Source organism: Bubalus kerabau, chromosome 4 (genome assembly GCF_029407905.1).
Source record: "Bubalus kerabau isolate K-KA32 ecotype Philippines breed swamp buffalo chromosome 4, PCC_UOA_SB_1v2, whole genome shotgun sequence".
NCBI classification, from domain to species: domain Eukaryota; kingdom Metazoa; phylum Chordata; class Mammalia; order Artiodactyla; family Bovidae; genus Bubalus; species Bubalus kerabau.
In genome coordinates, this window is record NC_073627.1 from 37,848,805 (window position 1) to 37,876,500 (window position 27,696).

Genomic DNA, 27,696 nt, shown 5'->3' on the forward strand with positions numbered 1-27,696 from the left:
AGCTCTCAGGTGGGGGCGTGCCACAGAGCAGGCGGCCCACCCTCCCTGGTCTCTCCCCGCAGAGCCTGGTGGCACACCGGGTCCCACTGAAGCCATATGCAGCGCCTGTACCCCGCTCCCAGTCCCTGCAGGACCAACCCACCCGAAACCTGGCTGCCTTCCCCGCCTCCCACGACCCCGACCCCGCCGTGCCCGCACCCACCGCCACGCCGAGTGCCCGAGGAGCCGTCATCCGGCAGAACTCAGACCCCACTTCCGAAGGGCCTGGCCCCAGCCCGAACCCCCCAGCCTGGGTCCGGCCTGATAATGAGGCCCCTCCAAAGGTAAGGCAGCCTCGCAGAGCCAGAAGAGGGCAGAGGAATGGGGGGGATAGAGCGGGAGTGGTCAGCGGGCGAGGTGGACGTGAGCTTGGGGGTCTGGAGGGAATAGAAGGGTGAGGAGTCCGGCCTGGCCCATCCCGCAGGGGTCACCCTGATGTCTGGGGGGCGGGCTGGCATGCGAGTGTGTCCAGGTGATTCCATGGTGTGTGTGGGAGCAGAAGAGGCCCCCGGGGTTCAGGGAGCACCAGGGGCAGACTTGCTGGCCAGATCCCAGCTCTGCTGTCTCCCTGCCTCAGGAACCTTGGACAAAGGTCATCAGCTTCCCCAATCTAAGTCTGCTTCTCCATCAAGGTGGGGGGGCGCCCCTTCTGGGGTCTCAAAGAGGGGCCTGGTGTCCGCCATGCCGTCACGGAGCCCTAACCCCTTCCTTCCCTCCTCAGGTGCCTCAGAGGACCTCATCAATCGCCACTGCCCTTAACACCAGTGGGGCCGGAGGGTCCCGGCCAGCGCAGGCGGTCCGTGCTAGGTAACGCCTGGCTGGGGGCGGGTGGCAGCCTAGGGCTCGGGGCGGGCGGCAGAGGGCAGTGTGCCAGGTTGCCCACTTAGGGGTGGGTGAGCCCCGCCCCAGTCACCTCAGCCCCCGCCCCGCCCCGCCCCGGCACCCTGTGCTCCCTCCACAGACCTCGCAGCAACTCCGCCTGGCAAATCTATCTGCAAAGGCGGGCAGAGCGGGGCAGCCCCAAGCCTCCAGGGCCCCCCGCTCCGCCCCCCGGCCCGCCCAACGCCTGTAGGTAATGGAGCTGTCCCCCCTGCTCCCTCCCACCTTCACTTCTGCCACCTGTACCCCCCTGGTGATGGCTCCCTCTGCGGTGCAGCTCAGCCTCCCGGGGCGCGGACACCCCATCACCCTGACCCTGCCTCCGCCCCTCTCACAGTAACCCCGACCTCAGGAGGAGCGACCCCGGCTGGGAGCGCTCAGACAGCGTCCTCCCGGCCTCTCATGGGCACCTCCCACAAGCCGGCTCGCTGGAGCGGAACCGGGTGGGAGGTACGTGAGCCCAGCCCCGGGGGCAGTCTCCCCAGGGTGGACCCCCCCCCCTTTGGCAGCTCTGGACTGGGCAGCATGGGCATCAGGCTGGACTTGAGGCCAGCCCCTGGGCCGGTGTCAGTGACCTCCTTTCTTCCCCACCCTGCCACATCTAGCCTCCTCCAAACTGGACAACTCCCCTGTGCTCTCCCCCGGAAACAAAGCCAAGCCTGATGACCACCGCTCGCGGCCAGGACGGCCCGCAGTAAGTCATCACATGGCCCCCTCCCATCTTCTCATGGTTTGTGACCTGGGGGCCACTGTGGAGCCTCTGGAGCCCCATAGAGCTGGGCGCCAGGGGCAGGGCCATCATTAATCTGAGGCTGGAGGGTCTGTGGGCTAACAGGGTGGCCCTTCCCAGTTACTAACCTTTCTTAACCTCTTTCCTGCCTCCTTTTGGCTGCCCTTCTTCCCCTGCGGCCCTTCCCAGAGCTATAAGCGAGCCATTGGCGAGGTTAGTGAGCAGGGCTGCGGGCAGCCCCTCCTGTTCCCTGCCTTTCTCAGGCCTCCGCGGCACCCCTGCCTCTCCACCTCACGCAGCTCCTCCTCCGCAGGATTTCGTCTTGCTGAAAGAGCGGACCCTGGACGAGGCCCCCCGCCCTCCCAAGAAGGCGATGGACTACTCGTCGTCCAGCGAGGAGGTGGAGAGCAGCGAGGATGAGGAGGAGGAGAGCAATGGCGAGCCGTCAGAGGGGAGCAGAGACGCCCCTGGGGCCCGGTATGGGGGCGCCCTGGGCAGGGGCACGTCCCTGCCAGAGGCGCCTGAAAAACAGGTGCTAGAGGAGGGGTTGTTGGGTCAAGTTTGAGGGAAAGCAGTTCCCTTTTTCCCCCGAGTGGGGCCTCGGCTGTCATTGCCGGACCGTTCTTCCTACCCTTCCCTAGAGCATGGTATTCAGGCCTGGGGGCTGGTGTCCCCCCCTGTCCTTCACTGTCCTGTGACATGAGCGCCTCTTCAGGACAGCCAGCGCTCCCCCAGTGTGGGGCAGGGGCTGCTGGGTGCCAGCAGACACTGCAGGTGCCTGTGCCCCGGCTCTCATCTGCTCCCTGTGGCACTCAGGTGGCACTTGGGTGGCAGGCAGGGCCCGGAGGGCCTCCTGACCTTCCTCTCTCCATAGCAGCGATGGAGACACAGACAGCGTCAGCACCATGGTGGTCCACGACGTGGAGGAGATAGCCGGGCCCCAGACCCCCTACGGGGGTGGCACTATGGTGGTCCAGCGAGTGAGTGCCCCTTCTCCCCCATTCTGCCCCAGCTTGCCCTGCCCCTCCTCGGCCCCAGCACTGGCCCCCTTCCATTTGTTCCTTTAGACCCCCGAGGAGGAGCGCAGCCTGTTGCATGCTGACAGCAACGGCTACACAAACCTGCCAGATGTGGTCCAGCCCAGCCACTCGCCCACTGAGAGCAGCAAAGGTCAAAGCCCCCCCTTGAAGGACGGAGGCAGTGACGTAAGTGGGTGGAGGTGGCTCCACGGGGCGAGAAGAGGTCACTGGCCATGGACAGGAGACGCAGGGGTGCTGGGGCACTGTGGTTGGCAAGGGGGAGCCCTGAGGAGCTGGTTGGCCAGGGTGCAACAGGAGGGGTGGGCCCGGTCTAGGGTCTGGCATATTTGCCTCACTGCCACCCCCACCCCACAGTACCAGTCTCGTGGGCTGGTAAAAGCCCCCGGCAAGAGCTCGTTCACGATGTTTGTGGACCTGGGGATCTACCAGCCCGGAGGCAGTGGGGACACCATTCCCATTACAGGTGAGACAGGAGGCCTGGGGAGGGGTCGGGTGGCCTCTGATGACAGGCTTCACTGAGTGGTCACAGCCTCCCCTGTGGCCCGCACCTGCCCTGGCATGAAGGCAGTAAGGGCTTCTGGGGCCGCCTTGACCCAAGGCGGGGCAGAATGCTCAGAGGTGACCCAGGGACCTGCCTGAGGGAGCGAGGGCTTTGCCAGGCCTTCTGGCCCTGTGTAGACTCCTCCAGGCACCTGGTCCATTCCCTAGTCTTTCCCTTTGGTTCGGAGTATCCTGGAGCATAGGATATAGTGAGACAGAGTGACAGGACTCAGCCCACTCCCTTCTCCTCTCCTCCTCCTGCAGCCCTGGTGGGTGGAGAGGGCAGCCGGCTGGATCAGCTACAGTACGACGTGAGGAAAGGCTCTGTAGTCAACGTGAACCCCACCAACACCCGGGCCCACAGCGAAACCCCCGAGATTCGGAAGTACAAGAAGCGATTCAATTCCGAGATCCTCTGTGCGGCCCTTTGGGGTAAGCCAGGGTGGGGAAGGAAAAGAGGGGCCTGGTGTGCCCCCGTGCTCCCGGTCAGGCGAGGGCCTGGCTCTGCCTCTCATCTGCCCAAGGGCTCCTCTTGCAGGGGTCAACCTGCTGGTGGGCACGGAGAACGGGCTGATGCTGCTGGACCGCAGTGGGCAGGGCAAGGTGTATGGACTCATCGGGCGGCGGCGCTTCCAGCAAATGGACGTGCTAGAGGGACTCAACTTGCTCATCACCATCTCAGGTTGGGGGGAGGCGGTGGCCAGGAGGAGGGCTCAGTGCCTGGGGGGAGGGCTCAGTCCTGTTCCTCAGGACAGAACTGGAAGATGGGGGCCCCGCTTTCACACCCCTCGAGGTCCACGCAGGGTGGTGAGGAGGTGGAAGCTGGGCCTTCAGCGAGGGTTCTCTGTCCCTCAGGGAAAAGGAACAAACTGCGAGTGTATTACCTGTCCTGGCTCCGGAACAAGATTCTGCACAATGACCCGGAAGTGGAGAAGAAGCAAGGCTGGACCACTGTGGGGGACATGGAGGGCTGCGGGCACTACCGCGTGGGTGAGGAGGTCACAACACAGCGGCCAGGGCACATTTGTTTATGAGAAGAGATAAAGAGATGGGGTCCTGGGCTGAGAAAGCCTTGAAGGCCAGAGATGGTGGGGGGGCCTGCAGTTGGGGATGTAGACAGACCCAGGGGAGGGGCTGCAGCCCAAGCAGGGAAGAGTCTGCATCCCCCCTTTTTCCTGTCCCTAGTGAAATACGAACGCATCAAGTTCCTGGTCATCGCCCTGAAGAACTCTGTGGAGGTGTATGCCTGGGCCCCCAAACCTTACCACAAATTCATGGCTTTCAAGGTAACCCAAGCCTCAACCTCCTTCACTGGTCCAAGGTCTGGCTCCTCTGCCCACATACCCTGAGCCCTTTCTTCCCCCACAGTCCTTTGCTGACCTCCCGCACCGCCCTCTGCTGGTGGACCTGACCGTAGAGGAGGGCCAGCGGCTCAAGGTCATCTATGGCTCCAGCGCCGGCTTCCACGCTGTGGATGTGGACTCGGGGAACAGCTATGACATCTACATCCCTGTACATGTAAGCTTGGCAGGGCTGCGGGCGGAGTGGGGCCCCCGGCCTGGGCCCAGCCTTGGGGCCTCCCACCCACTTTCTCCTCCCCAGATCCAGAGCCAGATCACACCCCACGCCATCATCTTCCTCCCCAACACGGACGGCATGGAGATGCTGCTGTGCTATGAGGATGAGGGTGTCTACGTCAACACGTACGGCCGGATCATCAAGGACGTGGTGCTGCAGTGGGGAGAGATGCCCACCTCTGTGGGTGAGTGAGGGGCCCGCCCCCTGGCCTGTGTCCCCGAGCCAGCCGGGCTGTAGCCCACTTACCACCCCTCTCCGCTTCCCCCCAAGCCTACATCTGCTCCAACCAGATCATGGGCTGGGGAGAGAAAGCCATTGAGATCCGCTCCGTGGAGACGGGCCATCTGGATGGGGTCTTCATGCACAAACGAGCCCAGAGGCTCAAGTTCCTGTGTGAGCGGAACGACAAGGTGGGAGTAATAAGCCGCCCAGGCTCCTGCACAGCGTGGGCCCCATCCCCACCCCTACTCCCACCCCTACCTGGGCCCCTGGGCAGAGCTGGGGGAGGGGTGGTGATAGGTCTTCCTGAGAGGCAGCCTGCCCTTCCCCCACCTTCAGTCTCAAAGAAGTCTGGGCTCCTTCATGCCGCATGTTCCTGCCTTTTGGAGGGGAATGGGGGCACTCTGAGGGACTAAATCCTGCAGTTTCTCCTTCCTCCCAGTTAACTGAGGTACCTCCACCTTGGCTGCCCCACTCACCCTGGTGACTTCTTCTCCTCCCCACCCAGGTATTTTTCGCCTCGGTCCGCTCCGGGGGCAGCAGCCAAGTTTACTTCATGACCTTGAACCGTAACTGCATCATGAACTGGTGACGGGGCCCTGGGCTGGGCTGGCCTCTGTGGACCAGCTCACCCCCCACAGCCAGACTCCCCGGCCGCCCTTCTTTTCCCTCCCTGGGCTTTTGCTTTTACTGGTTTGATTCACTGGAGCCTGCTGGGAACGTGACCTCTGACCCCTGATGCTTTTGTGATCACGTGACCATCCTCTTCCCTAACATGTTCTCTCCCCAGAACTGTGTCTGTCCCAACTTTCAGGGAGAGGCACAGCTTCCCCTTACCAGGAACTGAGTGGGCCTAGCCCCACCCCCCTTTCTCCACTTACAAGGAGAGTGCTTGGGGCTTGGACCCCATACCCCACTGCTGCTGACTTGGCAGGGCCCTGGGCCCCATCATTTGCACGTCAGGGGAGCCGGCTCCCCCCTTGAATGTACCAGACCCTGGGGGGGGTCACTGGGTCCTAGGTTTTAGGGGGGTCACCAGCCACTCCAGGGGCAGGGACCATTTCCTCATTTTCTGAAAGCACTTTAATGATTACCCTCCCCCCAAACCCCAGGGAATGGAGGGGGGACCCCGGCAGCCAAAACATTTACCCCTTTCCAACCCCCATCTCTTCTAGCCTCTGCCCTTCCCCGGTGGAGGGGAGAGCAGGGAGCTCTCACCCTCTCCCCCCCCTTGCTTGCATCTGTATATAGTGTGAGCAGCAAGTAGCCCGCCCCCTCCCTGCCCCCACCCCCCTCAATGTAGTGGCCTTGGAGATCTTGTTTGTTAATAAAGACAATTCAACCAGCTCCCACCACTTCAGGCCCTAGGTTACTCTGTTTTCTCTCATAACCCCGGGTTCTAGCCAGGGCCCACCAGCATGGCTGGGATGAAGGGGGTGGGAATCTGCAATCCCTGAATCTTAGTGGAGAGGGGGTGGATGGGCAGTGCTGGGCTAAGAGAACCTACAAAAAACAACTAAGGGAAGGCCCAGGCCTCCTCAGCCTTAAACCTGTGGACCTTGAGCTGGGACCCTTTGGTTCCTACCCACTCCAGCCTGGCCAGGCCACAGAGGTGCCTGGCTTCAGCCTTTTAACGTGCAAGTGTTGGAAACGGGTCTCTCCTGTTTAGCCTCTGAGAGGATCACATAGGACTGGGGCCCAAGAAACACTGGGAGGTCAGGAAGACTGAAGTGAGAGTGTTTCTTGCTTTCTGGAGGGTTGACATGCGGGAGCCTGCCTGCACCATCTGCAGCTCTTTCTGATGCCAGCCAGGTGGCCGGACCCACACATGTGTGCACACATGACTCCTTGTGAAGTTGAATACAGATTTATCATTGGCAGTGGGAAAGGATAGTAATAAAGCAGTGGTAGCAAGGTGTTTTTCAAATATCCTCCTGGAGACGGGTGGGAATTCTTGTCGGTGTGGCTGTGGCCTCAGGTCTACATACATGGCGGGTAGGGCAGCTGGGGCACTCGGTTGAAGTAGGCCCCGAGGAAGATGAGGCTGGAGCCCACGAGGAAGAGCACCAGAGCAGCCCAGAAGCAGATGCTGTCAAGGGCCTTCCCCATGCGCACCCAGTCGGACACCTCCTGGGGAAGGGGTAGGCACAAATTGAGTCCCTAAAAGCTGTAGGGGCCAGCTGCGCAAGAGTCAGGGATGGCGGAGGGCCCCCAGCGCCTCACCCCACCTTGGTGCTCCCGTCCCACCTCGCCAGTGGCCTCCTGGTCCCGCGTGCTTGAAGCCACGAAGTTCACGGCATCCACACAGCAGCGGATCTCGGGGGCGGCAGCGCCCAGGTTCTGGCAGAGGGTAGCTGGTGGGGGCGACCCGGGGTGTGTGATCAAGAGCCTCGCCCTTGAAGGCACCCCCCTTGGCCCACTTGGGCCAGTCCGCTCACCGGTCCAGGTTCCGTGCCGGTGCCTCTGCTGCTCAAATACAAGTTCGCTCCGCGGCTTTTTCAGTATCAGCTCCTCTGCGCGGAGCAGGAGGCCCAGGGACGACGCCCTCCTTGGGGGCGAGGCAGCTCGGGGGATCTCGGGGGGCGCGCCGGAGCCCAGGAGCTGGGGCAGCAGCTCCAGCAACACCTGGGGTGGGCGGGACGGGGTGGGGCGGGGCGAGGTTAGCTTGAAGCCCCACCTCCTTCCCGAAGCCCACCCACCCGATGCTTACGTGGCGCAGCCGCGGGGACATGGCGTGAGTGGTGGGCGTCCGCAATGACACGTTGAGCACGATGACGCAATTCATGACAATGAGTGTGGCGACCACCATGACGAAAATGAGGTACCTGAGGAGCCCAGAGTTCGTGATGTCACAGCCTCCCCGCTGCCCATGAGCCACAGAGCGGCCACGGGTCCTCTGACCTCACAAACGCACCTCTCCGCAGGCGTGGAGCTGCTCCTCCCGGCAGGGCCAGACGGTCCGCCCCCCGGCCTGGTCTTTCTCCCCGCCCTCGCACGGCCAGTGGCAACCATGAAGGGGACTCCCAGTTCCCTGGAAACACTGCTGTGGGTCTACCACTTCCACAGCTCCACGGAGGTGCGCCTACACCCTCGAGACGCTCTGGGAAGGTTTCCAGCAACCCCCCCCCCCCCGGTGACCTCTGCCCTATGTCCCGATGACCCCGCTGCCCCTGTGCCTTTCCAGGTGGCCCTCCAGCCCCCGCTTTTGTCTTCCCTGGAGCTCGTTGCGGCCGCAGCCCATGAATATCTGGAGCAGAGGTTCAGAGAACTGAAGTCCCTGGAGCCTCGAGAGCCGGAGAACCCGCCTGCCCGGAAGCCCACCCTGGGGCTAGTGCTAAGAGAAGCCGCGGCCAGCGTAGTGAACTTCGGGGCCACCTTGTTAGAGGTGGGGCGCCGGGGAGCGGGGCGCAAAGGAGAGAGTCGGGAAAGGGGATCGGGGAGCCGAGACCTCTGCATCCCCACCAACTTCTGTATCCCCACTACAGATCTCAGCCCTGTGGGTGCAGCAGGAGCTACGGCGACTAGACGGCGGCCCGGGTCCGGGCCCAGACGATGGGGATCCGGGTGGAGCCCTGGCCCGGGTAGCCCAGGCCGCGGGGCAGGGGGCTCTGCAAGTGGGGGCTGCAGCAGGCGCGAGCGCCCGGCTCCTGCTCCAGGGGGCCTGGCTATGCCTGTGTGGACGAGGTCTGCAGGGGTCCGCCTCATTCCTGCAACAGTGGCAACGCCAGCTGGACCTCGGAACCCCTGGGGAACCGGTGAGTTCAAGATGAGGGGAGAGCTGGGGGCCAGAGGCGTCCCGGCTGGGTGGCACTGAGCCGGCCCACCCCCAGCAGAGATACTCCGGAGGCCTCAAGTTGGTGTCCAGCAGCACTGCAGAGGACGGAGGACCGAAGAACCCACCACGATCCCAGCCCCGCCCCACGTCCAAATAAAGCCCAGGTGGGGACCGTACGGTTAAGGCTACTCGGGAGTCCTTAAGTACTGGCCCTGCCCTCTCCACTGAGACCCCCCCCAGTCCCGCCCCGTGCTCGTCTGGCCCCGCCCTTCACGCTAGCCACGCCCCGCGCAGCCACCGCCGGGATCCTCTCCGTCCCTCACCTGCCCAACAGCGGCACGCTCAGAGATGTCTCAGGGGTTTTCTGGGCAATCAGGAACAAGAAGACGGTCTGGGCGAGCAGGACGTTGATGGAAACGGTGCATTTCTGGCCGCCAGCTGGAGGGAGTGCCTGGTGAGGACAGGCCCCGCCCCCCAGGAGGGGCCCCGGGTTTGGGGTCTGGGCGACTCCATACCCTGCGCGGGCAGGAAGTAAGCGAGCAGCACCAGGCCCGAGATGAGCACGCAGGGCACGATGATGTTAATAACGTAGAACAGCGGCTTCCGGCGAATAATGAGCGAGTAGATGACGTCAGTTTCCCCTGGGCCACCCGCAGAGTCACCGTCGTGGCGGCGGATCACCCCGGGGCAGAAGTCGATGGCCCACTCGCCGTTCTCTGCAGGACGGGAGGCGCGGTCAGCCAGTTCTCGGGGAATGTGGCGCCCTGCTCTGCTCTCCGTCCCCACATCTGACAGTGTGTGGGGGGGGTGGGGTGGGGGTGGGGGCCCTGCAATTCCAGGCGAGGAGAGGATGAAAGCCATCTGGGCAGGTGGGCTGGTAATTGGGTCAGAAAGGGGCGTTCCCAGGGAGCTTACGGAACCACCACAAGGGAGGAAGGAGTACTAGGCCGACAATCAAGAATGATTTCAGGGAAGGTTCAAGTTAAAGCAGGGCTGTCAAAGTCAGTCCCAGCATCGAGGGCCCAGGGCAACCCCACTGTGCAAGTCCCCTCTCGGGATCTGTCTAGAAGCGGGTTTTTCGGAGCAGGAAGGGGGCCTAACCAGTATAGGCCTCAGTATCGATCTCGATCTTGTTGATGGTCCTGCCCTCGTCGTCCACCGCAAAGACAAACTCCACCTCTTCGGCATTGTACGTCTGGGAGCTGCGGAGCCAGGATCCCGACCCGGACCCTAGAGGCTGGGACCCGGGCTTCAGGCCCCGCCCTGGAAGCTGGGTTCTGGCAGGGGAATTACGCTCCACCCGATCACCAAGCCCCGCCTCCAAGCCTGGGTTTCCACCCCTACTTCTCATCCTTTAGAGCGCGCTATCGCCTTCGAATGCCTAGCTCCACCTCCAGCACAAAAGCCCCGCCCCGGATTAGAGGTCTCCCCGCCCCCGCGCACCTGGCCCCACCCCTTAATCCCTCAATAGTCCGGGCCTGCGAACAAGTCTTCCCACCGGAAAACGAGCGAGCAGTTCTGCCAGTCGAAAGGGAAGTAGGTGACCTCCACGGCGCAGGTGCTGCGGTAGATGGCCGGGGGCAACCAGCTCATGTAGCCGCCCTCGGAGACCAGCACATTGGCCTCGTAGGCCACCCCGAACTGGCCGTCGATACTGTGGGCTCCAGGAAACCGAGAGTTGGCCCAGATCTGCGGCTCCCTCACCCCCCAAGCAACACCCCTGCCCCAACCAGGTCCAGCCCAGCCTCCACCCCTCCCCAGACCTCGGCTTCGCTCCAGTCTGGCCCGGTCCTCACTTGTTTTCCAGCACAATCTCTGGCAGCCATACGAGTTCTGAAGGGACCCGCAGGGTTTCTACGCCCCCAAAGTCGCCCTTGCTGTAGTTGAGTCGGTAATCTTGCCAGTCCTAGGGGCGGGGGAGGGGACGGAAGGACGTGTGCTGCGCCGCCTCGAGGCTTTTGGGAGAAAGGGGTCCCCTCGACCAGATCTCACGCTGTTCCCCAGCCTCGACTCACGATTCCAATCCAGACGCTGGTGGTGAGGGTCTCTTCTTTCTCGTTCTGCGGGCGGGAGATGAAGATGATGGGGGAGAGCTTTAGGAGAGAGTTGAGCGCTTGGGGCCAGAAGTGGGATCTTAGGCTCCGAGACGGCACTCGGGTGCCAGTGCGGGTACATTACCAGGGAGATGAGGTTGGTCAGGGTGACTTTGAGGGAGATGGTGACAGTGTCCTCGGGCTCCTGCACTGGCCGGCGTCCTGGGTCATAGGTGTCGAAGAGGTAGTGGTAAAGGCGCAGCTCCTCATTCTTCCCCTCACCTCTGCCTGGGGATGGGGCCAAGCAGCAGGGTCAGGACAGGGAGAGGCTGGGGAGCCGCTCTGCTCTGCCTCCGGGTCTACAGGTCTCTGCTTCTCTGTATGTCTCTGAGGCTGTGTATTTTCCCATGTCTGTCTGCCGAACTAGTGATACTGTGCCTGAGGACCAAATATGTCTGTCTACATCTCAGTCGGTCTCTGTCCTGTCCCTTTATGTCAGTGTCCTGTGTGTGTGCGTCCCACCTCTTCCCCCGACCCTGGCCCATACCGAGGAGCTGCAAGAGGAGCAGGGCGCAGAGCAGAGCCCCTGCCATTCCGCTGTCTGGTCCCCCAGGTTATTCTGAGCTTTGGCAGGCTCAGACGGGGGCAGGCCAGGGTGCGTGAGTGAGGGGGAGGAGGGTGTTAGTTCCGGGCTCTGACTACCCCTACTGCAGCCAGGGACATCTTGGCTGCTTCCAGAGGCAGCTGCCCCATCCTGAGTTCCCTGCCCCCACCCCATCCCAGCCTTCTCTGCTTGGGCTTCGGCCAGCTGTCCAGCCCCAGCCCCGATCCTCTCATGACTGGAGCAGGCTCGATGCTGGTGGGCAGGTCCTTTAAGAACACCTGGAACCACAAACCTGGCAGAGGGGGTGTGGAAGGTCCTGCTTTCAACACTGCACTGGTATCCTCTGAGTCAGCTGCCCTGCGCAGGTTACATCCCTTGCCTGCTACACTCAGCACCACCCATAGCCCAGCCAAGGTCACACAAATGCAGTTTCCGCCAGCAGAGTTCGGCAAAAGCAGAGTGTCCATAAAGATCCAGTAATGAGACAGGCAGCCACAGGGGATTAGCCTGCAATAACAAACTCCACGTGGCAAAAGAGACGGTGCCACAGTACAGGGCCCACCTCCTCCCAGAGCCAGTCCCAGTGTCTGCCCACCTGCAGCTCTGTCTGGGTGGGCACCTACAGAGATCCTCGTTTTCCATCTCTCTGTTGCCACCTTGTGGCCACATCTGAAAGTTACTGTCTGCCCCACCGCATTCAAAACCCACCTTTCAGTCTTTCCTAAATCTCTTGAAGTGAAGTGAAGTGAAGTGAAGTTGCTCAGTCGTGTCCGGCTCTTTTCGACCCCATGGACTGTAGCCTGCCAGGCTCCTCTGTCCATGGGATTTTCCAGGCAATAGTACTGGAGTGGATTGCCATTGCCTTCTCCAGGCAATCTTCCCGACCCAGGGATCGAACCCAGGTCTCCTGCATTGTAGACAGACGCTTTACCATCTGAGCCACCAGTCTTCTTGGACCACCCTAATCAATCACTGGCGATACTTGTTTAAAATGCAGTTTCCTTGGCTCCATTCCCAAAGAATCCCAGTTTAGTAAGATGACACAGAGGAGGGGCCAGGAATCTGCTTTAAGAAATTTCCCGTGTGTTTCCTTATGGGGTAGGAAGCACTCTTTACACATACATGTTCTTCCTCACACCAGTACAGCAAAGCAGTTGCCATTGTCCTAAACGTATCAAAGAGGACTCTAGGTCAGGTCCAAGGTCATGTTACTGAGTCCAAGCTCCTGCTGCTTGCCACATGACAGGCCAATAGATCGAGAGACAAGTTGTTGGGCAACTTTATTTGGAAAGCCAGCACATGGAGAAGATGGTGGACTAGTGTCTCAATGAACCATTTTCTCTGGATCAGAAGTCAGATTCCTTTTCTATTTAAGTTGGGGGAGGGGGGCGGGTGGCCAAGTCCTGGTTCCCGCCACACTCTATAAGGTATGTGTTAATGTCTTCCTTCCTGCAGCCACTTACCTGTGGGCCTGGTCAGGATGTTTCCAGTGAGCTAAACCAAGGTATTTTAGCTTAATGCTCAGTAATGACATTACTAAGCATATGACATAACCCCTAAGAGACAGAGTTCCCAGAGATGGGCCATTATGTATAATTTAAGCTTATAGGCAACATTTCTTTCATGATTAACGTCATAGAACACAAAAGGTTCTTCCTTATTACAATTCCCCACAGTCAATGGGGGATAACGTGCAAGGCAAATTGCTCTGCCAGGGAGTGGCATTTGGCCCAAATTGGGTTCCCTGCTGAGTCTTAGCTGTTGATACCAGACCAGGTCCCTGTGCCTCAGGAACTAACAGAGGATTTTCCAATTGATCCCTATAAGGAAAAGGAGCCAGTCTGACCACTTTCTGAGCCCCAGAGTCAGGAATTAGAATTGGGGCCAAAGAGGAGCAAGAAATGGTGGAAGGGGTGTATATAGTGGCATAACAGCGAAGCAGCTGGGACAGCCAGCTGGACCAAAGGTTGGAGCAACATTCCCTCACCCTGCCCTTGGGTTGGTTTCTTTTTAAAAAAATATTTATTTGGCTGCACTGAGTCTTAGTTGGGGCATTTGAACTCTTAGTTGCAGCGTACAGGATCTAGCATCCTGACCAGGGACTGAGCTTAAGGCCCCTGCATTGGGAGCACAGTCTTAACCACTGAACCACAGGGAAGTCCCACCCTTGGGTTTCTGACATGACCTAGTAACTGAACAGCTGTCTGACATTTTCCCACCCACCCTGATGCAGTAGCACAAGAGCTTGCATATAAGAGGAACGGAGTGGGTTGCCATTTCCTTCTCCAGGGGATCTTCCCAACCCAGGGATTGAACCCAAGTCTCCTGCATTGGCAGGCAAATTCTTTACCACTGAGCCACACACCATAGGAGGATTTCATCATTTTCCCTTGCTTCTTCACAGAATAACTATGGAGCCATTCAAAAACTGCTATAAAACCATATAGCATTTGGTCATCTCTAACAATACAAAGGATGCTTTTTTGCCTTAGCATCAACCAACCAGACTGAATTCTGGGGCAGGGCTTTTGTTGATTTTTAGGAACCAAGTGGAATCTTTCTCTTCGCCCTGGGAATGTCCCACTTTTAGACAAGAACAGACTTTTTCTATTCCTTTCCTCCATTCAACATCAGTAGGGGTTTCAAATATCATAAAACTGTTTTGGCTGTAACTGGAGAAATGCTACCAAAACAATATGAAACCAAAAACCTAAAGGGTAAACCAAAAATCCTAAATAAACCCTCAAGTCTGGTCTTGGGGTTTAACAGATACCAATGACATGGGAGACCACACGTGATGTAATTAACAAAGCAAGGACAGCAGTACATGGTACACGGGGTCCAGGATAACCCTGCATAATGAACCCCTTGTGGAGATCCCAGCAGGTACTGGGCCACACATTTTCAACTTCTTAGTCATGGTTTCATAGCTGTAATCAGACCACTTATCCAAAATATGCCTCTGAGGACTTTCTTCAGGCATAATTGAAATATTCTCCCCCCCCTTTTTTTTTTTGGCCACACTACATGGCTTTCAGGATCTCAGCTCCTCAACAAGGGACTGAACTGGACCACAGCAGTGAAAATATCAAATCCTAACCACTAAATCACCATGGAACCCCCCCATTCCCCATTTTTTAAAAAGACATAAATACAAGACAAACAGCACACGCAAATGCCAGCATCCAAATAAACAAACCAATTCACACAAATTGCGTAAAAGTCCGTTAACTATGTCCTCTTATCCTCTTTCCAACATGGTGCCCTACTCAAATGTGCTTCCCAGGTGGTGCTAGTGGTAAAGAATCCGCCTGCCAATGCAGGAGATGCAAGAGACGAGGGGTTCAGTCCCTGGGTCGGGAAGATCCCCTGGAGTAGGAAATGGCAACCCACTCCAGTATTCTTGCCTGAAAATTTCCATGGACAAGAGGAGCCTACAGTGGGCTCTACAAGGTGGGCTCTACAGTCCATGGGGTCACTCAGAGTCAGACACGACTGAGCGACTGAGCGCACACACACACACTCCACTCAAATACAAATTGGCTTATTCTAAAGGAAAGAAGCCCCAAATGGAGAAGAAATAAAATCTCCATTTGTTACATGGAGTGACTTACCTACTGCATGAGCTGTTGATTCCTTGCTCCACCTGCTAAGAGCTGGGGCAGCCAGAGCAGCTTCAGGGAATTTTAAGGGGAAGATCCTCAGGATGAGTGGTCTGGGCAGCTGCTAGGTCCTTACCCCCAAAATCCCCCACAAGCAGCAAGACTGGCTGCTCATACTGCTTTGCCATATAATAGGTCAATAAATCAAGTGACAAGTTGTTGGGGCAAGGAATAATGCTTTATTCAGAAAGCCAGCAGCCTGAGAAGATGGCGGACTTGTGTCCTTATGAACCATCTTCCTTGAGTTAGAATTCAGGCTTCTTGTAACACTAAAAGGAGGGAGTAAAGTCCTGGTTCTGGCCAGACTCCTGGAGGAATTTCTTCCTGCCTTCAGTCTGTCACAGATGGGCCTGGTCCGGAAGATGCTTCCTCGTGAGCTAAACAAAGGTATTTTAGCTTAGTGTTCATTACCTGGGTGACAAGTGTCCCGGAAATGGGCCATTATGTGTAATTTAAGCTTATAGGCAACATCCCTTTAGTGATTAACTTGTAAAAGAAAACAAAGGTTCTTCTCCCTTTTATAGTCACACAAGTAGATTGGCAACGACGCCTGAGACTTACAGTCAGCTTTATCGATCATGGACACCTGTGTTCGTTTTACAGGCCACAGAACCATTTCACGTCCACCATTGTGGGGTCTCCTTCCTTGCCCTGTAAGGTCCTTCATAACCTTACACTGAGGGTCCACACAGCTTTTCCATTTCCCCACACACCCTTGAAACCTCAGCTCCTCCTGGTAATGCTTTTCATTGCTCATTTTAGACTTCACTCGTCCAGAAAGAATCTCATTGGCCCAGCTCACCTCCTTGCACATGGCTGATATGGGTATTGGGTCTAAAATCTGCACTGCTGCTCATTCCACAGCCTCTGGGCAAAGGCTGGGCCAAGGACTGTTGTGATAAATGCAGCTATTTATTCAAACATTAATAGGCACCTACAAGTTTCCCTGCACAGGGCCAGATGCTCTGATTAGAGAGATGAATAACCCACGGCCCCAAGGAGGAGGAAGAGATTTTACAGGTGACGAGCAGAAGGTGTGTGTAGGGTCCCGTGTCACTTAGCTTCATTGCATTGCAAGAGTCAGATTCACGAGCGAGGTCCCCTGTAGGTTTCCACATAGACTGGGACAGCCTGGACCACTGTCAGCGCCCAAGGCAGCCCTGGGAACTGGCCACTGCTGCCTTTGCTCTGGGCTCCTCTCACGCCTGCTTTTTCTTTCTCGTACGTCCTCTTCCTACTGTGTGGTCTCTGCTCTCTTGTGTCTTCCACCGCATCTCACCCCTAGTCTTGGCCCCACATCAGCCTTGACCTCTCTCCAGAGGCAGCCAGTTCAGGCTTTGCTGCCTGATGCCATGATGCTGTGGGTGCAGGCACAGAAAGGTGGTGGAATGGGCCAAAGACGCCCCCCTTTACCCAGGGTGGTGGGCATGGCCACACGACCAGTGCCATCCATCACTTACCAACCCAGCCTGCCTCCTACATATCTAGTTACCAGGACACCCTGTCATGAGTCCATTCTCACAGCCACAATTGAAGATGCATCACACCCTTCCAGCCAGGATTGAAACGTCTCACTTCCAAGATTGATGGTGACAAGGGCCCTTTGAAAAAGCTCTCAACCTCAGAGTCCAGTGTCCTCAGGTTTACATTCAACCTCCTCCAGGTGTGGTTTCTGTCCGTTTTCCAAACGATGGACTAACTCCTCAGTTTAAGCACCAGCACTACATCATGTATCAACAATACAGCTCTCTCTCACACACACACACATAGACGTCATGTAAGACACATAAAGGGGCAAACCCACACTTGGACCAACAACCTGCATGTAGGAGAGTAGCCTGGGGTGGAGGGACAGTGAGGAGGAATCGTAATCCCAAACCTGGGACTGAAGCCTGGGTCGCTGGCCCCAGACATCTCTCATGTTCTCCAGGAGAGGGCTTTACTGCAGAGTCTCAGCGGGGTGGTAACTTAACGGGTGGAGATCTTGCTAACACCAGTGAATCCCAGGGGCATCTCCTGCAGAGTCAGCACATCAGAAAATCCTTCCCTGGGGGAGTCCCCAGGAGGGGCTCTCACCCTCGCTCCCCCCTGCCCCACCCCACCCGCCAGTGCCAGCCCAGAGCTGAGCCAGCATCTTTCCAGTGTTTGCTCTGGATGAACATCGCCTGAAGGATGGAGAGGCCGATTTGGAGTCAGGCACCTGATCCAGGCCTGGATTTTGTACTTTTTTTGGCTTCGCCACGAGGCACGTCTGGGATCTTGGTTCCCGGACTAGAGATCGAACCCTGGACCCTGCAGTGAAAGTGCAGAGTCTTAACAACTGGACCTCCAGGGAAGTTGCTGGTTTTGTCCATAAAAAGGACAACTAAAAATTCCACAGAAGCTCAGTGGGCTGCCTGGCAGTTTCTGGAGACGCCTTGACTTCCAAGCTGGAGCCAAAGATCTCAGCTCAACAGGAAGCCACTCCCTTCACCTCCAGGCTCTTGGCTCTTGGCTGGCAACTCAGAACAGCTGCGCTGCCGGGGCAGCCAGCTCTGCTCCTCAGCCATCAGCACCCCATGTGGGCAACATCCCCAGGCTGAGGCCCCGCCACTGGCAACCGAGGGGCTCCTCTTTTTTGATGGACCTGGAGAATGGGTCTGACTGAGCCAGGATGGGGCAGGGGTGTGGCAGACACTGATTTCTAGCCTGTCTCTGGCTCTGGAACCTAAACCCTTGGATGGCTGAAACCTTGCTGGGTTCCTTGTTCACGGCACATGGCCCAGAGCCCAGGACATAACAGGCTCCATAAGTGTTTACTGGATGAATAAGTAAGAACAAATGAATGTGTATCTTCCCAGCACCCTCCCTTCTACTGAGAAGTACTCCTGTCCAATCACCTAACCACAGAGGAGCTACCAGCTCCTTAAAGATGCCCCCCCACCCCCAACCTCCACAACCCTGGCCAGAGTTGATGGGCCAAGGGGAGGACACCTGACCCAAGCCAGGCCAAAGAAAGTTTTTCCTGAGAATTCTGTTAAACAGGAACTCAGGGTCAGTCTCTCTGCTGCACGAGACAGCCACATTCATTCCTCGCATTTTCCATGGAGTGAGAGAGAATGCGGCTGATATACAAAGATGAGTAAAGACAAGAAAAGGCCTCCAGCCGCCCAGCCCCTGGCTCCACAAATTCCTGAGGCCCAGCTGTGCTTGTCTCCTCCTGCAGCCTGGTTGCCCAGTGATTCCTTTGATTGAATGAGGTACTACAGTACCTTACCAGCACATCTCCCTTTCCTTGGCTTAAAAATTTTAAGATGTAAGAAAAATAAAGTGATACAAAGAAAACAAAAATGTCCCATAACATAACGCCCGGGAAAACGCCTCTGACAATAAAAAAGCAATACCTGCCATCACCAGAAAAATGGAAGAGTCCAGAAAGACACAGTGAAAATCAAAAACTTTCCTCTTCCTAAAGGTTAACAGCTCCCTGTAAATTAAATTCTCTTAGACCAAAGTCTGGCATATGTGTGTGTGAATATATGTATGTATATACACATATAACCTTCCCTGGTGGCTCAAAGGGTAAAGAATCTGCCCGTAATGCAAGAGACCCAGGTTCGATTCCTGGTCGGGAAGATCCTCTGGAGAAGGAAATGGCACCCACTCCAGTACTCTTGCCTGGAGAATCCCATGGATAGAGGAGCCTGGTGGGCTACAGTCCATGGGGTCGCAAAGAGTTGGATACAACTGAAGGGACTGAGCATGCAGGCATACAAAGAAGCATCAGAATATGTTTACTATTTGGTAGCTTTTTCTCCCTCAGCATATTGTGGAGATTGGCTCGTATCATCACACACGAGTCTTCCCCAGTCTCCTTCTCGCTGCAGTGCTCCACTGCATGCATGTAAGTCATAGATAATGCATTGCCCAGTGTACAGACATTGAAGAAGCTAACAATTTTGGGTTTTGTGATCACATACTATGCAACTCTATTTATGCATTTAACTTTCCTGGACCTTTGCAAATGATCCATAAGGTAAATTTCTAGCAGTGAAATTGCCAGGGCAAAGAGTTTATTAGAAAAAACAACTATTGATGCCTATTGTCATGTTGTTCTCCAAAAAGCATGCGCACACTTACATTCACTCCAACACATCACAAGAATACCTGTTTCCTCATACCCTCCCCAGGCAGCCTATTATCAAATTAAAGACTTTTTGCCAAACCAAGAGGTGAACACTGCTGTCTCATTATTTTGATGAACATGTCTTTTTACAAATGTATTTATTTACTTTTGGCTGCACTGGATCTTCATTGTTGCACATGGGCTTTCTCTAGTTGCAGCAAGCTCGGGCTCTAGTCTCAAAGGCTCAGTAGTTACAGCACACAGGCTTGGTTGCTCCACAGCATGTGGGATCTAGTTCCCTGACCAGGGATCAAACGCATGGCCCCTGCATTGGCAAACAGATTCTAAACCACTGGATACCAGGGAAGTCCAATTTACATGTCTTGATGAAGAAAATTGAGATTTTTTTTTTAAGCAGATAGTTTATCCATCTATGTGTATCTCTTCTTTCTTTCTCTTTTTTTGAAAACTGCCTATTCATTTCAGTGGAACAAAATAATATCTGTTCCAATATATGAGAATCTGCAATACAATGAAGATAAAATATTATATTGATGTTGAAAACTAGGGGATTTCCCTGCTGTTCCAGTGGTTAAGACTCCACGCTTGCAATGAAGAGGGTGTGTGTTTCATCTAAGACCTCACATCTTAGTTTTAGCCCAGCAATGTGGCAAAAAAAGAGGGGGAGGGGAAAGAAAGGGAGAGACACAGGAAGAGGAAGGAGGGAGCGAAGCTGTCCCCATGGGGCACCCTAGGGGATCCAGGGGCTCCCAGAGGTCCAGGGTGAAGGACTCACTCTCCCCAGGCATTGCTGTCTGTCCCATCTTGGATAAACAAGTCCTTGGGACTTACCAGTACAGGAAAGAAAGTCCATACTAGTCATCTTGTTAAAGGGGATCTCCAATCAACTTTTCACTTCAGGACAGAAGACTAGAAAACGAATCATGAAGAGAAGTCTCAGTATCAGTCAAGAACTGGGAGCACCTTCACAGCAAGTTTCTACGACCTCATGGGCTTGGCCTCAGAGAAGGTGATCTGACTGTAGATGCATCCCTGGGATTTCACAGATGTTGAAGGTCCAGGGAAAAAATTACTGAGTCAGAGAAAAACTGCTAAGAACTCCCAGTTCCTACTAGCCCGATGAAGTGGAATTCCTCAAGCAAGTAGGAGGCAAAAGGCAATTATAAAATGAAGTGGGTTAGGGACTTCCCTGGTGGTCCAGCAGCTAAGACTCTGCTCCCAATGAAGGCAGCCAGAGTTCCATCCCTGGTCAGGGAACTAGATCCCACATGCCCACAATGAAAGATTCTACCTGCTGCAACGAAGATGCGACACAGCCAAATAAATAAATACAAATAAATATTTTTAAAAAATGAAGTGGGTTATATCCAGTGATTCATACTCCTAAACTCTTTTTTTGACTCCTAACACTCTTAATATTTACACTCTTAATATTAAAAATAAGTGGAGCTCAATTTTTTTAAAGTCAGGTGTAAAATAGACTACCACTTTGGGAACTTGGCAGTTTCTTACAAAATTAAAAGCGTATGTTTCCTATCTGACCCAGGAATTCCAGTCCTAGGAATTTATCCAAGAAAGAGAAAAACTTATGTTTGTAAAAGATCTGCACACAAACCAGAGCAACAGTTGCTTGGCTGAGAGGACTGACCAGAAGGGGCACAAGGGAATGAATGAAAATGTCTGTACTAATAGCGGTGGTGATTACATGGATGGACATATTTCTCAAAACTCATAGAACTGTACACCTCAGATCTGTGCATTTCTCTGTGTATAAGTTATTGCTCAATGTAAAAGGTTTTTAGGGAATTCCCTGGCAGTCCAGTGGGGAGGACTCGGTGTTTTTACTGCCAAGGGCCTGGGGAACTAAGATCCCATAAGCCACCTGGCACAGATTTAAAACAAACAAAAAAAGCTTATTAGTTAAAAAAATTAAAGTAAGACATTGTTGGGACTTCCCTGGTGGTCCTGTGGCTAAGATTCTATGCTCCCAATGCAGGGGATTTGATCCCAGGTCAGGGAATTAGATCCCACAGGCTGCAACTAAAGATCCTACATGCTGTAAGTAAGACTTGGTGCAGCCAAATAAATAAAATAAAATGCATTTTTTAAAAGTAAGACATTGTTTAAATGCTCAATAGAGGACTATTAATAGAGCATACAACTCAGTTTTATAATTTTTAAAGTTAATTTTAAATACAGTTGGCATTCTGTACATGTGGACCCAGAAGCCATGGAAACAGAGGGCTGACTGTATTTACCCAAATAAGGGGGAAATATCAGTAAACTGAAGCAGAAAGGAGCAGTGATAAAGAATAGCTAGTGATGAAATGGTAATGAAAGATCTCCCCTCCCAGCAAACCCACACCAGGTAGCTTTATGAATGAGTTCTACCAAACTTTCAAGGAATGGATCACCTGTATTTTGTATAATCTGTTCCTGAAAACAAAAGAAGTCAAGCCAACTAGGTTTATGAAGATTTTACTCCAGCTAAGGATGGACAAGAAAATAAAAGTATAGGCTTCACTCATTTATGAACATAAATGTGAAAACCCCAAAGGAAATATGGGCCAACAGAATCCAGAAGTTTACTGAAAAGGAATCTTCCAATCTAATGAGGTCAAGTTTGCCCTGGGGGTGTGAGGATGGTTTGCCACCCCACATTCTTCCTTCCTGACAGAACCCCAGCTTGTTGGAGGCAGTGCGCGTGCCCCAGCCCTGAGGGATGAGTCACGATTAGTCACAGCCATGCCCTGCTCCCTGCCAGACACTCAGAATGCAAACCTCCCTTGTAGTCAGAAGCACCAAGATCCATTTCTGACTTATGACACCAGGACAAGTTGACTGGGGGAGGCGGTGTCGGTGGAAGTCTAACCTTGGCTGGTGAAAGGAGAGTCACTGATGTAAAGCAGTTTAGCACTTCTGTTGTCCCTCCCTCCCGTTCATCACCAGATTTGTGTCTTTGGATGCAGCAGTCAGCTTGCACCCCTGAGGGTGCCGTGAGGACAAAAAGCCAGTGTGCTGAGGACGGCAAGACAGAAAGAGAGACTCTTGACTGGAGGACACCATCAAGTGCTGGATTAACCTGAGATGGACCCTCTCCAGCCTGCTCGTTAAGTAGTTACTGTCCTTTGAGAATTCCCTGGTGGTCCAGTGGTTAGGACTCCATGCTTTCACTGCAGGAGGCATGGGTTTGGTTCCTAGTTGGAAACTAAGATGATCCCTCAAGCCACAATGTATGGCCAAAATAAATAAATAAGTTAATTAATAAACTTTAAAAAAAAAAGTTACTGCTCTTAGATATTTAAGGTACAACTGCTGGTATTCTGTTACATGCAGCGGAGACCATATCTACCAGTTCAAATGGTTTATTATCAGAAAATCTACCACCATTATTCACTGCATTAGTGGACTAAAGGAGGAAGAGCACACGATTGTGTTTTGTAATAGGAGATGGTCAGGGTGCAATGCCTAATTTTAATCTATAAAACTTCCGAGGGAATTCCCTGGTGGTCCAGTGGTTAAGAATCCACCTGCCAATGCAGGGGACATGGGTTCAATTCCTGGTCTGGGAAAATCTCACCTGCCTCAAAGCAGCTAAGCCCATGCGCCACAGCTACTGAGCCTGAGTGCCATAGATACTGTGCTCTACAACAAGAGAAGCCAACCAGGCTTCTAGAGAAAGGCAACTAGAGAAAGCCCTCCAGCAGCAACAAAGACCCAGCACCGCAAACAATAACAACAAAAAAGAAAACAAAGCAAACAAAACAATCCCATAACTAATGTATTTAATGATGCCCTCCTGGTTAACATGGATACAGGACAGAATTGCCACTACCACAATATTGGGGGTCCTGACCAATGTGCTAAGATAAGAAAATGCAATAAGCAGTACACAGACATGAAAGGAGAAGATACATCCATTGTTACCTGTGATGATATGATCACCTATGTAGACAATCTACCAGAAACGATAAGCAAACTACTAGAACCAAAAGGAGAGTCAGGGACTTCGATCACTACAAGAGAAATTTAATGCTAATAGCTCTCCATTAGGAATTACAGAAAGCAAAACATCATTCACAATAGTAATACAATATATAAAGTATTCAGAACTTGATTAAGAATGTTCTTTTCATTTATGTAAAGCCTTTATGGAAAAAAATTAAAACTGTTAAAAAGATATGAAATTTTGGTATAAATGGAAAGATCAACAATTTGTTTGGATGAGTCAAGTCAATATTATAAAGATGTTGCGCTTAGTTGCTCAGTTGTGTCCAACTCTTTGCAACCCCATGGACTGTAACCTGCCAGGTTCTTCGGTCCATGCGGAGTCTCCAGGCAAGAATACTGGAGTGGGTTGCCATGCCGTCCTTCAGGGGATCTTCCCAACCCAGGTGTTGAACCTAGGTCTCCCGCACTGCAGGCAAATTCTTTACCATCTAAGCTACCAGGGAAGCCCATAAAGATGTTAATCCTCCCTAAAATAATATATAAGTTAAATTTTCCAGAACTTGACAAACCTATTCCAGAATGTGTATGACAGTACAGAGGTATATGGATAGTTACATCAGCTTTGAAAAAGAGAAGAAAAGAGAGAATCACCCTGCTAGGTAGTAAAACATATCATAATAATTTTGGCAGAATCCTTAAGACTATAATAAAAAGACACCAGAGGAAGCATATAAAAGGTAGGTATGAGACACAGAAGCCAAGGCAGTGTCTTATTTGATGTGGTCAATCTATACAACAGTTTCTACCTCTTAGAGGTAGAGGCTATGTTTCTGAGTGCCTTCTATCCCAAAGCTCGCCATCTAGAGGGGTAGACAAACACTGAAACAAAGTATCACCACAGCTTTGGCAGGATTGTGCAGAACTTATACACAGTAACTAATCCAGTCTAGGGAGCTCAAAGAACAAATACTCATCCTTCCCAGAAGAGGTTCAGAGCTAGAGCCACCAAACCATGACAACCTTCCCGACGGAGTGCTCATGCTTAGAGTCCAAGAGGCCCCAGGGACTGGCCCAGCTAGTGGCTTTACCATACACATACTACGTAGAAACATTCCATTCCACCTGCTGATACTTAGGTTCAGGTCCATGAGAACCCCACTTCTGATTCTAATTTTTGTTGTAGTCGGGGTCTTTTGATTACAAGCAAAAAGGAATACAGTTAAAGCACCTAAAAAAATTAAAAAAAAAAGTTTCTCAACCTTCCTGGCCACAATTGGTTTGTGCAAAAATCATCAATGGATGATTGTGGCTTAAGTTTGGGAACAGGATATTCACATGCTATCAAAGTACCTCCCTACAAAACTGCTTCTTAGTTACAAAAGGAATAATAGTATCCTTTTTTTTTTTTTTTTTTTTTGGCTGCAAGGCATGTGGGATCTTAGTTCCCTGGCCAGGGATTGAACCAGCTCCTGCAGTGGAAGCTCGGAGTCTTAACCACTGGCCCTCCAGGGAAGTCCTAAAAAATAGTATCATGAGAATGGAGAGAATGGGTAGATTCCCCTTAACCAAACACACGAGGTTTTAACATCACCAGTAATGGATCAAATTGACATAGTATATCTCCCGATATGATATACTGAGAAAGACACATTGCTCATCTAATATTCCTGCCAGGAAACAACCCAAATCCAATCATGAGAAACATCAGCTAACCCGAAGAAATATCTACATAATTGAGGGATATCCTGTGTAATTACTGGATGACGGTTTTCAAAAATGTCGAAGTCATGAAAAATAAAGACAGGTTAAGGAACTAAAGGAAATTAAAGAGATACAGTCCTGCATTGGATCCTCAACTGGGGGAAAAAAGCTATAAAGGACACTTTTCAGATAGATGGCAAAATGGGAATATGAACCATGAGTTGGATAATGGTATTGTATCAATATTAAATTCTTGAAATTAATAACTATACTACAGTTAGGTAAGAAAATGTCCTTGCTTTTTAGGAAATATGTTGAAATATTGGAGGGAAAAGATGTGATGTCTGTAACTTACTCTCGAATGGTTCAGGAAAAAAACAGAGAGAGACAAAGTGAGAAAGCAAATGAGACAAAATGGTAATGAATGGTGAGTCCTAGCCAAAGTGATACATATTAATGAAATTAACCATCACACTATACATGGGATGTTTACCATCAAGTGCAATAAATTTAGAAGTTGGCAATCAAAAGCTAGCCAAATCCACCCGAGGGACGATGGGATCGATTTACCTTCTCCTATTCTACCTGCTAAGTATGACTGGACATTATATTTGAAACAAACACAAAAAGATGTAGAAACCCAAAAGGCTAGGTGCCTCAGGACCCCAGGAACAGCCTGATGGCGGTGAGATCCCTGGGTTTTCTTTTTGCCTCGAATGTCCCTCTCTTGGAGGAAAAGAAATTAGCAACCTGGAAACACCACAGACACAGCCTGCTCTCTCCGCCAGGAAAAGGAGAGCCTAACGGCTGAAAACTCCAAAAATAACCACTTGAGTCCAGCCAAATATTACAGAAAAACATTGACCCCACCCACACCCATACCAACAAAGGCCAAGTGGTGAGCATAGATTTCCAGGCTTGCTATAAGGTGCCCCAACATCCCTGCCGGGGTGGTTTCTAAGAAGGCCAAGGAGGGAGTGGGAACTTTCACCCCCATCAGCTGGTAATGAGGCCTCCCACACTCAGGGTCCACGGAAATTGCAGGGGAGCCTGGACGCCCATCCAGACTGACAGTGACCAGTCATCTTTCGCCCTCCCTGCTGGCGTGGTGTCAGAGGAAGCCTCCTAGAGAGTCAGAAGCTCCCCTCATTTCTGCAGAAATGAGCACATCCTCCCCAAGTGGCGGTGGTGACCCGGTGGGGAACTGGACCTCCCACCCTCACTCATGAGACGTCCACATTCTGGATGTGAAACGTGAACTTCAGCCTCCGCCTGGAAGTTAGGAGGCAGTGCCCCTCCCTTCCCTGCCAGAGCAGTAGCAAAGAAAGCCAGCTGAAACAGAAGGTTTAAATCAGATCCAGAGTCTCATAAAATAATGTTAAGATGCCCCTGTTTCATTAAAAATTAGTCAATGTACCAAAACCAGGGAAGGTCTCAAACTGAATGAAAAAAAGCCAGTCCGTAGCTGCCACCACCCAAAGGGACAGAGATGTTAGAGCTATCTGAAAAATCATTCAAAGCAGCCACTATAAAATGCTTTCACAAAAAATTATGCATATGCTTAAAAAAAATGAAAAAATAGAAAGCTTCAGCAAAGAAAGAGATCTAAAGAAGAACCAAATGGAAATTTTAGAGCTGAAAAAATATAATAACTGAAACGAGAGCTAAGGGAATGGACTTAGCAACAGAATGGAGGGGACAGAGAAAAGAATCAGTGAGCTGGAAGATTCAATAATGGAAATCACCCATTCTGAACAAGAGAGAGCAAGAAGAATAAAATTAAAACAAAACAAAACACAGTCTCCCATGGGACCTGTGGGACTACAACAAAAGATCTGCCAATATGTCATCAGAACCCCAGAAGCAGAGGAGAAAGAAGATGAGGCTGAAACAGTTCTTAAAGAAATAAGAGCTAAAAACTACCCAAATTTGCAGGAGACATAAACTTACACATGTAACATGCTGAGCAAACTCCAAACAGGATAAACTCAAAGAATAACCCAAAGATAAAGCCTCCCAAAATAAACATGCAACTACCATATAACCTAGAGATTGCATTCCAGAGCAATTTTCCCCAGGGAAATGAAGACTTGCATTCATACACAAATCTCTAACATGGACAGCACATCTATCTGTAGTAAGTCAACAACTGGGATCAGCCTTTGTGTCCTTCCACTCTTAAACAGATAAGCTGTAGAACATACGTACTAGGGAAGACTACTCAGCAATAATAAGAAATGAACTTCTGATGCACAGAACAACCTGTACAAGTCTCCAGAGAATTATGCTGAGTGGAGGGGAAAAAAAAAAAAAGCCAGTTCCAAAAGGTTATATACTGTATGATCCCATTAATATAACATTTTTTTTTGGAGGGGGGGGCATGCCATGCAGCATGTGGGATCTTAATTCCCTGACCAGGGATCAAACCCGTGCCCCCTTACATCCTTGCGTTGGAAGCTTGGGATCTTAACCCTGGACTGCCAGGGAAGTCCCAATATAACATTCTTGAGATGACATGATTATAGCAATGAAGAACAGATTAGTAGTGGTCAGGGGGTAAAGAAGGGTGGGGAGGTAGGAAGGAAGAGGCTAGGGGTATCAAAGGGCAACAGGAAGAATCCTTATGGTGATGGAAATGTTCTGTATCTTGACAGAACAATGTCAATATCGTGTTTGTGATACTGGATGTACTACAGTTTTGCAAGATGTTACTGTTGGGGAAAATTGGGTAAAGAATCCACAGGATCTCCGTCTTATTTCTTACAACTCATGTGAATTGATAGTTGTTTCAGAATAAGAAGTTTAATTTTTAAAAGTCT

At 52.5% G+C, this 27,696-nt stretch overlaps 3 protein-coding genes across 16 annotated transcripts in view; 2 read left to right on the forward strand and 1 right to left on the reverse strand.

Annotated features, from left to right (window-relative positions):
- MINK1 (misshapen like kinase 1) overlaps positions 1–6,380 on the forward strand; it is a 47,132-nt gene extending 40,752 nt beyond the window's left edge. For 2 of the 13 annotated variants that reach the window (XM_055576755.1, XM_055576760.1), the window contains 18 exons: positions 63–323; positions 761–846; positions 1,001–1,111; positions 1,256–1,368; positions 1,524–1,612; positions 1,838–1,861; positions 1,962–2,125; positions 2,523–2,628; positions 2,716–2,853; positions 3,043–3,151; positions 3,493–3,660; positions 3,767–3,910; positions 4,084–4,218; positions 4,414–4,514; positions 4,597–4,746; positions 4,831–4,990; positions 5,077–5,216; positions 5,534–6,380. In XM_055576755.1, the coding sequence (XP_055432730.1) occupies positions 63–323; positions 761–846; positions 1,001–1,111; positions 1,256–1,368; positions 1,524–1,612; positions 1,838–1,861; positions 1,962–2,125; positions 2,523–2,628; positions 2,716–2,853; positions 3,043–3,151; positions 3,493–3,660; positions 3,767–3,910; positions 4,084–4,218; positions 4,414–4,514; positions 4,597–4,746; positions 4,831–4,990; positions 5,077–5,216; positions 5,534–5,617 (2,283 nt within the window). In that variant the 3' untranslated portion in view covers positions 5,618–6,380. Of the gene's footprint in view, positions 1–62; positions 324–760; positions 847–1,000; positions 1,112–1,255; positions 1,369–1,523; positions 1,613–1,837; positions 1,862–1,961; positions 2,126–2,522; positions 2,629–2,715; positions 2,854–3,042; positions 3,152–3,492; positions 3,661–3,752; positions 3,911–4,083; positions 4,219–4,413; positions 4,515–4,596; positions 4,747–4,830; positions 4,991–5,076; positions 5,217–5,533 lie in introns of those variants that run through there. The other 11 variants (XM_055576756.1, XM_055576761.1, XM_055576763.1 and 8 more) reach the window with 8 other exon arrangements.
- Positions 6,381–6,892: 512 nt separating this feature from the next.
- CHRNE (cholinergic receptor nicotinic epsilon subunit) lies at positions 6,893–11,465 on the reverse strand. 2 transcript variants are annotated; one of them, XM_055576768.1, is made up of 12 exons: positions 11,381–11,465; positions 10,979–11,121; positions 10,816–10,860; positions 10,597–10,706; positions 10,299–10,454; positions 9,902–10,002; positions 9,316–9,516; positions 9,124–9,238; positions 7,736–7,850; positions 7,464–7,650; positions 7,273–7,379; positions 6,893–7,155 (listed from the first exon to the last, which is right to left on the reverse strand). In XM_055576768.1, the coding sequence occupies exons 1-12, from the start codon at positions 11,424–11,426 to the stop codon at positions 7,006–7,008; spliced, it is 1,476 nt and encodes a 491-aa protein (XP_055432743.1). In that variant the 5' UTR covers positions 11,427–11,465; the 3' UTR covers positions 6,893–7,005. The 2 variants fall into 2 exon arrangements, with proteins under 2 accessions (XP_055432743.1, XP_055432744.1); XM_055576769.1 differs by lacking the exon at positions 11,381–11,465 and having other exon boundaries at positions 9,902–10,037; positions 10,979–11,245.
- C4H17orf107 (chromosome 4 C17orf107 homolog) lies at positions 7,863–22,453 on the forward strand. Its single transcript, XM_055576770.1, has 4 exons — positions 7,863–8,101; positions 8,210–8,410; positions 8,511–8,964; positions 22,195–22,453. The coding sequence occupies exons 1-3, from the start codon at positions 7,895–7,897 to the stop codon at positions 8,793–8,795; spliced, it is 693 nt and encodes a 230-aa protein (XP_055432745.1). The 5' UTR covers positions 7,863–7,894; the 3' UTR covers positions 8,796–8,964; positions 22,195–22,453.
- The last annotated feature ends 5,243 nt before the right edge of the window (positions 22,454–27,696 follow it).

What these genes read in the sequence shown, in the direction of transcription:
- C4H17orf107 (XM_055576770.1), top strand. Translation starts at nt 7,895, where the DNA reads ATGAGCCACAGAGCGGCCACGGGTCCTCTGACCTCACAAACGCACCTC. An exon ending in ACTTCCACAGCTCCACGGAG is followed by an intron (nt 8,102 to 8,209) that starts GTGCGCCTACAC and finishes GTGCCTTTCCAG; the next exon opens with GTGGCCCTCCAGCCCCCGCT. An exon ending in TCGGGGCCACCTTGTTAGAG is followed by an intron (nt 8,411 to 8,510) that starts GTGGGGCGCCGG and finishes TCCCCACTACAG; the next exon opens with ATCTCAGCCCTGTGGGTGCA.
- CHRNE (XM_055576768.1), bottom strand. Translation starts at nt 11,426, where the DNA reads ATGGCAGGGGCTCTGCTCTGCGCCCTGCTCCTCTTGCAGCTCCTCG. An exon ending in GAGATTGTGCTGGAAAACAA is followed by an intron (nt 10,455 to 10,596) that starts GTGAGGACCGGG and finishes TGGAGCCCACAG; the next exon opens with TATCGACGGCCAGTTCGGGG. An exon ending in TTACTTCCTGCCCGCGCAGG is followed by an intron (nt 9,239 to 9,315) that starts GTATGGAGTCGC and finishes CACTCCCTCCAG; the next exon opens with CTGGCGGCCAGAAATGCACC.